We start from the raw sequence: 14,083 nt of genomic DNA, 5'->3' as shown, positions 1-14,083 counted from the left end.
TGGCTCTGAGCTTACACTTCTCCATTCCCATGTGGCCTTCAAGTAAATTTTGGAGAAGTTCTTCCTGCATTGTTTTGGGTTTGATTATTCTGGATCCTACTAAAAGGACACCATCTTCTAGTGAGGTGTCATCTCTGATAGACTAGTACTGCCCTATTGCTGGCTGTGTTTGCTGTACCTTCTCAGGCCATCCCTGGATCACTTACTGAGACAGCATAGAGTCATAGAGCACAGAATCTGACCCTTCGGCCCATCGTATCTGTGCCGGCCATCAAGCACCTAACTATTCTAGTCCCATTTTCTAGCACTTGGCCTGTAGCCTTGTATGCTATGGCGTTTCAAGTGCTCGTCCAAATACTTCTTAAATGTTGTGAGGGTTCCTCCTTATCTTTGCTGGCCTCATCTCTAATTTGACTCAGTTTCAGTGGTGTTACATTCACTAAGTGATGAATCTTTATACCTAGATCTTCTATCTTGTGTTTCTCCTATGGTGACAACTGAGATAGGGTATCTGCCAGCACCATTCCTCTTACTGGCTTGTACTTCAGAGTGAAATCGTAACTCTGAAACCTCAAGAGTAACCTTTGCAGTCTTGTTGGTGCTTTACATAACTTTTTCTTGTAGATCTGCAACAGTGGACGATGATCACTCTCCACTATGAACTTTCTCCATAGAGATATGTATGGAACTTCTCACATCCATACGCAACTGCCAAAAGTTCTCTTTCTATGTTGGCATATCTGGTCTCAGCTAATGTTTGGGCTTTGGATGCGAATGCAGTCCTTTTGTGGAAGCATCTACTTGCAGAGTGACAGGTTTCTTTCTGTCGTAGTATGACAGACTTGTCTCTTTGCATGCTACCTTTTTGAGTTTGTTGAAACTCCTGTTTTGTGACTCTGACCACTGGTACTCTACATCTTATTTCATCAGCTCCTGCATGTTTTCTGTGTGTTCCGACATGTGCGGTGTGAAGGAGCTCATGTATTAGATCAAGCCAAGGAAACTTCTCAACTCTCTCTTATCTCTTGGGGCTTCCATCCCAGAGATGGCTATGATTCTTTCATGACTTGCCTTGACTCCGTCAGGTGTGTACACCATTCCCGAACAACTGGCATTCTGTCACTTTTACAATGCATTTGCCTGCATTTAGCTTGATCCCAGCTTTCCTGGTTCTCTCCATGGCTTCATGTAGATGGTTGTCATGATCTTTTCCATCTACACCATATATCTGGATATCATCTGCGATGCTGACTGCTTCTTTGCATCCCTTGTATGTCTTGTCCACTTTCTGTTGGAACACATCCTGGCTCACTTTAAGGACAAAAGGTAAATGCAGGAATTTGTACCGTCCAAAGGGTGTGTTGAATGTAGTCAACAGCGGAGATTCCACATCTAGCTTTACTTTCCTGTAGCCATTTCTGGCATCAAGCTTGCTGAAAACATTTGCCCCTGCCAGTGCTGATATGATTTCTTCTACTGTTCAAATAGGGTAGTGACTTCTCTTTATTGCTTGTGTTATGATCCTGTAGTTTTTTTTCTGGGAAGTACGCAGTGTGCCTTTAAGGCTGTAACAGGATCAGTACTGCTTTAAGGCAGCAAGCTCCAGGGACTGAGTCAAAGAATGCATTCTCGTTGCCATAGGATACAGCCAGCTTCAAATATGCATTCTTGTTGCCGTAGGATACAGCCACTCAGGACCAAGGACGCGAGATACAATGTTGCCGATTGACGTTTGAAACGAGGTGAAAAGCTGGCTTTTGAGGCACAGTTAACATATACACACATAGACTGTTCTGCCAGCATGTACTAAAGGAAAGAGCGCTCTCTTGGTTTATTTAAACCCTATTTATTATACTCTCAGAATTCTGATGTCAAGCCAGATGAATTTAAGAGAAAATAACAACATTCCTTTAACTATTGAACTGTAATTGCTGAAATTCATCACTGGAAAAGAAGAGCATCAATTCAACTGCTGAATTAGATTACTGACTATCCAACTATTGAAGAACCTTTTTTTTCCCCATCGGATGGATGTGAGGACTTCAGGCAACCTTAGACTGTTTCACGTTGGAAGATTTCACTTCGGCAGAAGTGTAAATCTGCAAGGACACTAATTTTTTCTATTTTAAATGTTGATTATATCTCAGTAGTGTTTAAGAATTTAGGTTTTCTATTTAAACAGTTAATTTGTTGATCTAAAGACTTCTAGTTTGGTTAGCTTCATTTGGGGGTTAATAGATGGTACAATTTGGCTGGGTCTTTCTTCAATTTGGAAAGTTTAAAATGATATGTTAGGCGATCTGTGGAGGGGCAGGACTGAATCAACAGTGCGTTTCTCCCACCACAATCAGAATCATATATTTTGACTGGGGACTTTGTCTTGAGCGGTTGGTCATAACACTTGGTTAAGATCTTTGGGATACATGTAAATTCTTAGCCGTCCATTTGGCTTCTCTCTCACCATGATGGAATTTACACAATCTGTGGGCTCTGTGACTCTGGTGATCACATTCTTTACTTCCATTTTTTGGAGCTCTCTTTCAACCTTTCCTTTTAGTTCAATTGGTACTTTATGTGGGGGATGAATCACTGGTTTCATCCCTGGGTCAATAGTGTTGTGATATTCAAAATCTTCAAAGCATCCAGCTATCTCATCAAAACACTGGGTACATTTGTACCAGATCTTCTTTGCTTCTGATCGGAGGGCGCTTTTCAATTGGTGTATTGTCTTCAACCCTCAGTGTCGCCTCCTTCACCTCATGGTTTACTGAGATAATCTGCAGCTCTTTGCAACTGCTCAGCCCCAGGATAGTAGGACCATCTGTTTCTGTGATGCAAAACATACAGTTAACATATTTTCCTTCTGATTTGGGTTGTTCCTAGCTGCTAAATCTCAGTTCCTCTGTATGCTGTTAGCATGAAGTTGTTTGGTTTCAGAGCACCTTTCCTTGGATAACCATTTTCTTCCAAATTTTCTGGAAAGATCTTCTGGTATAGTCTGAGCGGGATGCGGTTACTCTGCACTCCAGTATCAATCTTCACCTTCAGATTTATCATTGTGGGTTTATTTCTCACCCTCTTCTGGATCTGAATGGTTGTGTGGATTTCTTTTCCCTGGGAACTGTCACATCCAGACATTTCATGCAATTGTATGGTTCCTGTGTCTATCATGTTCTCAAACCTATTGTCATCTTCCAGGGTATGGATGTTTTGGTTTCTTTCACAGTTCCTTTGACCTGTTATACCAGCTCTGGTGACTTGTCTACCACCTTCTTGCCTTGTTCTGCACATCTTTTCCCAGTGATTGATCCTTCCGCGAGCTCTGCAGATTGATCCATATACGGGACATTTCCTTCTGTCTGTGAAGTCATGCGGTCACCACAGCTCCTGCATGTCTTCCTATCTGGTGCACATTCTCTTGTTGTTTTTTTCACCGCATCAACCCTGCAGCCTTTCACTTGGCTTAACTGAAGGCCAGCTGTTTGGGTGGTGAGTGCCTCTTGCAGTGTCTACAGCATGTGATATTTTGAGCTTGTCCTTTCCAATTAGAGCTTTCTGTATTTTAGAATGTGCAGAACCCCAAATGAGCTGATCTATCAACCTTTCATCTGTATCTTTAAATTTACATTTCCAGGCTGCATTTTTCAATCTTGTTACAAAATTGTCAATAGGCTCACCTAGTTCCTGTCTGAGGCCTTGAAATTCATATTGGTATATCCGATGATTTGATTTTGGCTGGAGATAGGTGCTGAATCTTCCAAAAGTTTTGTCTGGGTTTCTGCTGTCCTCTTCACTGAGGTTCCAGCTGTTAAATAAATTTAATCCTTTATCTCCTACCCACAGAAGGATATAGCTGACCCTCTCCTCTTCGCTAGTGCCTTTTAGGAAACTATTGAATGTCAATCTGCTTTTTAAAAAAAATTCTCAAATGCCTCTATGACATCATCAGCTTCCCAATTCATTATGGGCTGTAGCTGTGCATTCATTCCTGTCCCGGCTGACATTTTGTTTTTTCATTTCACACGATTCATTCAGTTCTTCTTTCTTCCTCTCTTGCCCTAATTTGGGTCAATATTTTTTCCAATCTAATTCAGTATTAAATTCATTTAAATGTTTTGGGTTGACTCACAGACACTCGCTGCCACCATATTAGGTCTCCTGGTTGTTTTCTGGTTCCCATAAGTTAGAAATAATCACACTTTAAACTTGGAAAGGCTTGAGGTCTTTGTTTAATCATTCAGCCACCATGTTCACTGGTTTAGGACTGCCCCAGGCTGGTTGCCTGTTACACATCACATGACTCTCTAGTGCAGCCATGAATGTATTCCACCCCCCCTCCCCCCTCCGGAACACTTACACATAACAATTAGTTCCTAGCTAATTAGTTCCTAGCACTTTACAGATAGTATAACAATATATAACAAACACGATGTGCGATTAACCAGTGCCTGTCAGTATAATGTAGGCAGCACACCAACTTTGTGCTGCCTGCTCATTTGAATGATTGCTGCATGCAGCCAAGGCTGATCTTGCTGTTATTGACTGGATGTATCAGCAGGCACCCTAAATCATGACTTCCCAGCACCACTTAAAGCTAGCACGCAGTACTTAAAGCTAGCCACCACCCCTAAAAGGGCAAGTGCATCTTGGCTGGAGCAGCTGTTGGCAGTTGTGCAGGAACTGAATCTGACCTAGGAAGCCATGAAGATTGACACAATGTGGGAGACAGTGGGCGCCAAGCTTTTCCGACACAACACTGGAGACCTTGGTGGAGGAAGTGGCAAATAGGAGAAACATTGTGCATCCCCAGGGGGTCAGGAGGCCCTCCAGACACCCAGTGAATAGGCAGTTGGCAGTCAATACCAGGAGTCAGGCCCCAAGGATCCGGATGCAGTGCTACAAGAAGTTCAATTACCTCACACAAGTGATCATAGTCACTGCCTATCCAACATAACTGTGGATTACATTGTGCAAAAGGACTTGCAGGGTGTCACAGCAGTCCAGCAATCCGTCCTCCAACAGATTATTAAGATTGCTGAGATGCTGTCCTGGGCGAGTGGCAGTGGTCTCATGGAGCACAATCCACCTGCCCTCTCTCAGGATGACAGCATTCATCCTCTCACCACTGCCACTCTACCAGTGTCCTTGCTGTCACCTGTCAGCCAGCCACCCCAGACTGCTGATGCCCATGCCTAGATGGCCCAGTCTACAGTCAGGCCTTCTAGACCCAGAACTGCTCAAGGTCATCCTACAAGGCTATCTGCAGTCTCCTTCACTGAATGTCAGCAGCCTTCCACCAGCCATACTGAAGCTACTAGGGTAGCACTGCATAGGAGCACTAGGACGGACAAAGCTGAGGTCAGGTACTTAGGGAATACACATGATGATTAGTTGACTTTTGTATGCAATATGGCATGATTTCATCTATAAATTTAGTTTGGAATGTTTATTTTGTTGTGGCTTTTGTTTTTGCATTTTGGCCAAGGGGACACCACAATGGTCAAATAGAGGAAAGATATGGGCTGGGATTTTATCCAGGCAACTGGGATCTCGACGTCCGGCAAAAGCACCACCGAGAACCCCATGTTGCCCCTTCTGTGGGAAGCCCACTGAGTCAAGTGCCAATTAGGCACTTAACTGGACAATGACGGTGTAAGCCCCGCCCTCTGAGCAATGCCACCACGGAGGTAGTAGCTGCTGCCAGTGGAGCACCTGCCCCTGGCCCATGAATGGTGGTGTTGGACCCAGGTCAGTGGTAGATCAGGGCGGGAGAGGTCTCATGGGGTGGGGGATGTGGGGAAGGGGATGTAGGGGGGTTGGCAGCAAGGGCAGGGGGTTGGCACTCAGCGGGACCCCCCTCCCTCGATGCTGGGTCCCTCGTTCAGGCACTATGCCTTTTAACGAGGGACCCCCCCATCCCCACCCACTGGGGCGGCAAGCAACCCACACGGTTTTTCATGTCGTGCTTCCCGTGCAGCAACAGGCCCGCCCGCCGCTCGGCTAATTGCAGCAATGGCAGAATGAGGCCTTTAATTGGGCATTAATTGCCCGCTTAAGGGCTTCAATTGGTGGCCGGGCAGGAAGGTTGTATACAGGCCTTCCTGCTTGATCTTAATTTCGGCAGAGGTGGGAAGGTAGTGGGGTCCCCCCGCCACCATCCCGCCCGATTTTATGCTCTCCCCACCTCCACACTCACCGCTGGGGAGAGCATAAAATTCCCCCCCCGATGTGGGATTGTTGGTGAATGGGGAATTGGGGTTGCAGTTACTCGTGTCACACTTGAATGAGACAATCATGGATGGCCTGGGCAGAAAGGGGCTGTCTAGGTTGTCTTCTCCTTTCCTCTTGCTCCTGTTCCTCTTCTTTTCCTACTCCTCATGCTCCTGCTTCTCAGCTGCTCGTCGCATATCTCTTGGCAGGGGCTGTCCCATCATGATGGCGAAGCTGTGCAGCATGCAGCAGTCTAGCACGAATCTTGATACCCACTCTGCCAAGTATTGCAGGACTCCTTTAGAATAGTATATTGGTTCAGCACATCAATGGTCTGCTCTATCAAATTGTGTGTGGCAGCATGGCTTTCATTTTATGCATGCTACGTAGGTGCATGTGGATTGTGCACTGGAGTCATCAGCTATGTCATCAGTGGGTAGACCTTGCCACCCAGTAGCCATTCTTTGGTTCATTGTGGTGGTTACAGTGCAGCTGGCACAGTGGACTGCCACACAATGAAGGCATCATGACTTTTGCCAGCGTACTGAGCATTGTTTTAGTGCATATGGTCACACATCAGTTGGATGTTGAGTGTGTGGAATTCATTTTGATTGTGGTTGTCATATATCTCAGAGTGCATGCGGTATCAGCAAAGCAATTTGCATGCAGCCAGTGGCACCCTGCACCATGGGGAGCCTGCAATGTGGTTGATGTGTACATGTAATTCCAAAAGGCTTTTGATAAAGTGCCACATACAGGCTTGTCAGCAAAGTTAGAGCCTATGATGGATTGGGACACATTACTTAAAGGGATGACGGTGGATAGGCAACGGCAAACATTTAAAGAGCGCATGGATGAACTGCAACAATTGTTTATCCCTGTCTGGCGCAAAAGTAAAACGGGAAAGGTAGCCAAACCATGGCATACAATGGAAATTAGAGATAGCATTAGATCCAAGGAAGAGGTATATAAATTTGCCAGAAAAAACCACAGACCTGAGGATGGGGAGCAGTTTAGAATTCAGCCAAGGAGGACCAAGGGATTGATTAAGAAGGGGAAAATAGAGTCCAAGTGCAAGCTTGCGGGGAACAGAAAAACTGACTGTAAAAGTTTCAATAGGTATGTGAAGAGAAAAAGATTAGTGAAGACAAATGTAGGTCCCTTACAGTCAGAAACAGGGGAATTTATTATGGGGAACAAAGAAATGGCTGACCAACTAAATGTATACTTTGGTTCTGTCTTCACAAAGGAGGACACAAATATCATACCAGAAATGTTGGGGAACACAGGGCTTAGTGAGAGAGAAGAACTGAAGGAAGTCAGTATTAGTAGAGAAATAGTGTTGGGGAAATTGATGGGATTGAAGGCCAATAAATCCCCAGGGCCTGATGGTATGCATCCCAGAGTACTTGAGGAAGTGGCCCTAGAAATAGTGGATGCACTGGTGGTCATCTTCCAAGCTTCTATAGACTCTGGAACAGTTCCTACAGATTGGAGGGTAGCTAACATAACCCCACTATTTAAAAAGGGAGGTAGAGAGAAAGCAGGGAATTATATACCAGTCAGCCTGACGTCAGTAGTGGGGAAAATTCTAGAGTCCATTATCAAAGATTTTATAGCAGAGCACTTAGAGAACAGTGGTAGAATCGGGCAGAGTCAGCATGGATTTATGAAAGGGAAATCATGCTTGACAAATCTACTAGAATTCTTCGAGGATGTAACTAGTAGAGTTGATGAAGGGAAGCCAGTGGATGTGGTTTATTTGGACTTTCAGAAGGCTTTTGACAAAGACCCACATAAGAGATTAGCGTGTAAAATTAAAGCGCATGGGATTGGGGGTAGTGTATTGCGATGGATAGAAAATTGGTTGGCAGACAGGAAACAAAGAGTAGGCATAAATGGGTCTTTTTCCAAATGGCAGGCAGTGACTAGTGGGGTACCGTAGGGATCGGTGCGAGGACCCCAGCTATTTACAATATATATTAATGATTTAGATGAGGGAGCTAAATGTAATATCTCCAAATTTGCAGATGACACAAAACTGGGTGGGATGGTGAGTTGTGAGGAGGATGCAGAGAGGCTTTAGGGTGATTTGGACAAGTTGAGTGAGTGGGCTAATGCATGGCAGATGCAGTATAATGTGGATAAATGTGAGGTTATCCACTTTGGTAGCAAAAACAGGATGGCAGATTATTATCTGAACGGCTATAAACTGAGAGAGGGGAATATGCAGCGAGACCTGGGTGTTCTCGTACACCAGTCGCTGAAGGTAAGCATGCAGGTGCAACAGGCAGTAAAAAAGACAAATGGTATGTTGGCCTTCATCGCGAGAGGATTTGAGTACAGGAGCAGGGATGTCTTGCTGCAATTATACAGGGCCTTGGTGAGGCCACACCGGGAATATTGTGTGCAGTTTTGGCCTCCTTATCTGAGGAAGGATGTTCTTGCTGTAGAGGGAGTGCAGCGAAGGTTTACCAGACAGATTCCTGGGATGGTGGGACTGATGTATGAGGAGAAATTGAGTTGGTTATGATTATATTCACTGGAGTTCAGAAGAGTGAGGGGGGATCTCATAGAAACCTATAAAATTCTAACAGTACTTGACAGGGTAGATCGTGGGGGAGTCCAGAACCAGTGGTCATAGTCAAAGGATACAGGGTAAACTGACATGAGGAGAAATTTCTTCACCCAGAGAGTGGTGAGCCTGTGGAATTCGCTACCACAGAAAGCAGTTGAGGCCAAAATATTGTATGTTTTCAAGAAGGAGTTAGATATAGCTCTTGGGTCCAAAGGGATCAAAGGGTATGGGCTGAAAGCGGGAACAGGTTACTGAGTTGGATGGTCAGCCATGATCATAATGAATGGCGGAGCAGGCTCGAAGGGCTGAATGGCCTACTCCTGCTCCTATTTTCTATGTTTCTATGTTTCTCTGGAATAAAAGGGACAGTAGCAGCTTGGATATGAAGTTGGCTGAGTGACAGGAAACAGAGTAGTTGTGAACTCAAATAAAAGCAAAATACGCAGATGCTGGAAATCTGAAATAAAAACAGAAAATGCTGGAAATACTTAGCAGGTCTGGCAGCATCTGTGGAGAGAGAAACAGAGTTAACATTTCAGTTCTGTGACCTTTCATCAGAGTAGTTGTGAACTGTTGTTTTATGGACTGGAGGATGGTATATAGTGGGGTTCCCCAGGGGTTGGTGTCGACACCTCTGCTTTCCTTGATATATATTAATGACCTAGACCTGGATGCACAGTGCATAATTTCAAAATTTGCAGATGACACAAAACTTGCGAACTGTGAGGAGGACAGTGATAAACTTCAAGAGGACATAGACAGGCTGGTCAAATGGGCAGACAAGTCGCAGATTAAATTTAATGCAGCAAAGTGTGAAGTGATTCAAATTGGTAGGAAGAATGAAGAGAGGCAATATAAATTAAAGGGTACAATTCTAAAGGGGGTGCAAGAGCAGAGGGACCTGGGGGTACATGTGCACAAATCATTGAAAGTTGCAGGGTAGGTTGAGAAAGCAGTTAATAAAGCATATGGGATCCTGGGCTTTCTAAATAGGGGCATAGAGTACAAAAACAAGGAAGTTATGACAAACCTGTATAAAACACTGGTTTTGCCGCAACTGGAGTATTGTGTTCAATTCTGGGCACCACACTTTTGGAAGGATGAGAAGGCATTAAGGAGGGTGCAGAAAAGATTCACGAGAATGGTTCCAGGGATGAGGACTTCAGTTATGTGGATAGATTGGAGAAGCTGGGTCTGTCCTCCTTGGAAAAGAGAAGATTAAGAGGAGATTTGATAGATGTGTTCAAAATCATGAGGGGTCTGGACAGAGAAAATGGGGAGAAACTTTTCCCTTGGCCAAAGAATCCAGAACCAGAGGACACTGATTTAAGTTGATTGGCAAAAGAAGCAACAGTGACATGAAGAACAACATTCTTTACACAGCGAGTGGTTAGGATCTGGAATGTACTGCCTGAATGTGTGGTGGAGGCAGATTCAATCGAGGCCTTCAAAAGAGAACTAGATAATTATCTGAAGAGAAAGAATTTGCAGGGCTACGGAGAAAAGATGGTGGAGTGGGACTGGGTGAGTTGCTCTTGCAGAGAGCTAGCATGGACACGACAGGCTGAATGGCTTCTGTCTATGCTGTAACCATTCTATGATTCTATGATAGATTCTCTCAGGAATGTTCTAATGGATGCTGTAGAGACCTTGGGCTCTAGTAGCCTACTCAATCTGGATTCACAACGTTCCAACACAGATCACATTGAAATGTTGAGGAAACATCCAGCAACAGGAGTATGGCAGTGTTATGACCAGGTGAGAAAGAGGTCTAGGGTTCCCTTTCAGCCTTCACCTGGTCTTACCGTAACAGGGTTTAATTTTAAACACACCGTGTTTTTTATCTCCCCCTTGGTGAATCCTTGTTCACCACTTTCCAATTATAAGGTAAAGAAACAGATCTTCTTAGGTTTAAAGAAGAAAGATTGAAATTTATTAAACTTAAACATAAACTCTAATTCAGTTGATGCCTACGGATACACGTCGCGCCCACGCTAGCATGCATATGTGATACATGCAGATAGAGACAGAAAAGAGCAGAAGAAAAATAAAATGGAAAGGTTTGAAGCAATATCTGAAGAGTTGTTGTTATGGTTCTTCGAGCTCACTATAGAGTCCTTGATTGTCGTTAGATCTTGCTTTTCATTGGGGCCCAGTATTCTTCTTAAAACTTGTTCACTGTCGGAGACTTCTCTCTTGGAGTTTATGTGTCTTCAGTGGGTTTTAGAGGCTTGCGAGAATGAGATGGGAGCAGACAGGAGAGGTCTTTTCAATCCAGGAACATTCTGCTTTCTGCAGGTTCTCAGTTCAAAACTGTACAATTCAGAAAAAAACCGAGACCGCCAAGCAGGTTAGTCATGTAACTAACTGGTCTGCTCATGTCTGTTTGTGGATTGTATTGAAGCAGGGAATAGCTCCTTTGTTCCCAAACACTGTCTGTTAATGTACAAAAATGTCTTTCCAGCTAGGGGCCTGGAAACCCCTTGTCACAGGCCTTCTCTTCTTCCCAGCAACAATTTGAAATGTAATGTCCACATGGCGAAATTAATGTGCCTCGTTCTTGGCAGGTGGGGGCTTGCTTGACAGCAGGAATAAGTACCATCGTGGAAACTGTCTCTTACAGTGATGTAACATCTGTACTGCTAACTACTTCATTGAAATGAGCCAGAAAGAGGGCAAGATCTTGGCGGCCACTACAGCCACTGACGTGGTATCTTCATAATATGTCCAGGGGGACAGCAAGTTAAAATTTTTTGCCATATTACAAGTGGATCTGACTTCACATACCTGTGGAATTCCTCCTTGTCCTCTAACTCTTTGAGGGTAAGAGGAATGCTCAGAGAATGCCTCCCCGACTGTTGGAGGCAGAAAAGGAAAGAAACAACATCAATCAAAATCTGAAAAAAGGTGGAAAATTGAAAAACAAAACAACAAATACATTTATTTACATAGCACCTTTAACATCGTAAAAATCCCAAGGTGCTTCACAGAAACATTGTCAAACAAAATTTGACACTGAGGTACATAAGGAGATATTAGGGCAGATGACCAAAGGATCAGAGAGGTAGGTTTAAGGAACATCTTAAAGGAGGAAAAAGAGGTGGAGAGGCAGAAAGGTTTAGGATGGAATTCCAGAGCTTAGGGTCTCAGCAGCTGAAGGCACGGCCGTCAGCGGTGGAGCAATTAAAATCATGGCTCCAGAGGTGAGAATTGGAGAAATGTAGATATCTCAGGAGGATTGTATGGCTGGAGAAGATTACAAAGATAAGGAGGAGCAAAGCCATGGAGGGATTTATAAACAAGGATGAGAATTTTAAAATCATGGCGTTGCTTAACTGGGAGCCAGAGGTGATAGGTGCTTGAGACTTGGTGTGAATTAGGCCACAGGTAGCAGAGTTTTGAATAACCTCAAATTTGCGGAAGGGAGAAAGTGAGAGGCTGGCCAGGAGTGTGTTGGAATAGACAAGCCTAGAGGTAACAAAGGCATGAATGAAGGTTTCAGCAGAAAATGAGCTGAGGCAGCGGCAGTGTCAGGTGATGCTATGGAGGTGGAAATAGGTAGCCTTAGCAATGGCAGAGATATGAGGTCGGAAGGTCATCTGGGGATCAAATATGACAGCAAGATTAAGAACAATCTGGCCTGTACAAACCAGTGTATCTAATTAAATACAACAAAAACAACCAAAAAACCTATTCAAATCCATTGAAATGCTACAATGCACAATAATTAATTTGCACTTTTTCTCATTTCTAGACCCAGAAATCGTGGATTGAAGGAGTTTTCTATAAGCGTGAATGTGGAAAAATTATAACCAGTTCAAAAGATTCACACAGGTTAGAGACAACTTTTAACACATTCATAAGATTTGCAGGCACGCCTCTGAAATTGACTTAGGCAATAAATCATACAAATCTATTTATTGCAGTTCATTGATAGATAATTATAAATTATTATTTTTTAATGACTAATAACACTTTGCAGCTATAGGGCTTGGGTGGCAGGAAAGAATATATTTTCTGTTATCAGCTAAAACCTGGCACTTGAATGCAGTAGAAAGTGTAATGCTCATCGACTTGGACCCAGGCTGACCTCACGGAATATCCTTTGATTGTCCCTAACTACATTTTCAAGTGAGCTACAGGTCCATATTGGGCCTGGCATGGGAAGATAACCAAAGGGAAGAGGATGTGGAAAATTGTGGGAATCCAACTGCAACATAAGCAGTAGATAAGCGGTAGCATTCTTGGCCCTGCGTCAGAGAGTCGTGAGTTCAAGTCCCAATCCAGAAACTTCAGCACATAGTTCAAGCTGATCCTCTGGGCTGAATTTCTTGTCCCCCCCCAGGGGTGGGGCCTGAAAATACTAGTGCCAGCCAATGTGCCAGTTTTGATACACTGTTCTGGCACTGGCGGTGTTCACTGGGGTGGGAGATGCGGGTAGGGCAGGACAGTGATCCCGTCCACCTTCCGATTAAGGCCATTTAAAGTACTGATGAAGCTTGTTAGAGGGGAAGGTTTGAATCCACACGGGTTTCTTGCACTGTCTGTTGCTGATCAGCTGAAGGGAGGTGGGTACAGAGTGGGCTGCCAGTCATGTCTGCCCCAGGGATTTACCCCAGCCCCATAAGATTGTCAGCAGGACAAAGGAGGGAACTCACATTTGGAAAGGAGGTGCTCATGGCACTGTGCAGGTGCTGGGGAGAGCGAAAACTCAATGCTAGGGCATTGAATGGGGTCGTCACCACCCTGGCATTGCAGGGGCAGAAGAGCAGGGGGCAAGGGTGCCAATCACAATAGGGCATCACCTGTCCAAAAGGAAGGCTGCAGCTGGCAATAGGGCATGATTGTCAGATTTTGGGCTTGGTAGCACTGAGGGGCAACACCCTCCGCAGGAAGGGTGGAACCCTGAACAGCAGGAGGGCATGGGAGAGGAAAGGGGGCAGGAAGGTCATGGAGTCCATACCTTCAGCACAGCATCTTCCGCTAAAGATGGAGCTACGTGGAGATGACCGAGACCCTGTGCCGCAGGAGACCTTGACTCTCCAGATGGTCACAGAGATCTGTGCCCTCATCACTGAAGACCTCACACCTCGCAGTCCTAGTCATCATGCTCTGTCAGTAGCATAAAAGTTACTGAAGCCTTGAACTTCTTTGCCTTTGGCTCCTTCCAAGCATCAGCTGCAGACCTTGGTGGCACCTTGCAAGCAACAGCACGCCACTGAATCTCGCATGGCTCTGATCCCTCATTGTTAGAGTTGGATAGTACAATAATTTCACAAAAGATGCGGCTTTGCA

At 44.6% G+C, this 14,083-nt stretch overlaps 1 protein-coding gene across 1 annotated transcript in view; it reads left to right on the top strand.

The window, feature by feature from the left end:
* The first annotated feature begins 5,181 nt into the window (after positions 1–5,181).
* The window catches only part of LOC137369180 (transient receptor potential cation channel subfamily M member 6-like), a 201,362-nt gene continuing 192,460 nt past the window's right edge, over positions 5,182–14,083 (top strand). Inside the window, 2 exon segments of the mRNA XM_068029967.1 lie at positions 5,182–5,358; positions 12,543–12,622. Coding sequence (XP_067886068.1) covers positions 5,197–5,358; positions 12,543–12,622 — 242 coding nt within the window. The 5' untranslated portion in view covers positions 5,182–5,196.

The sequence above is a fragment of the Heterodontus francisci genome, chromosome 4 (genome assembly GCF_036365525.1).
Source record: "Heterodontus francisci isolate sHetFra1 chromosome 4, sHetFra1.hap1, whole genome shotgun sequence".
Taxonomy (NCBI): domain Eukaryota; kingdom Metazoa; phylum Chordata; class Chondrichthyes; order Heterodontiformes; family Heterodontidae; genus Heterodontus; species Heterodontus francisci.
The sequence above is the reverse complement of the archived record's forward strand: the minus strand, read 5'-3'. Positions and strand labels throughout refer to the sequence as shown.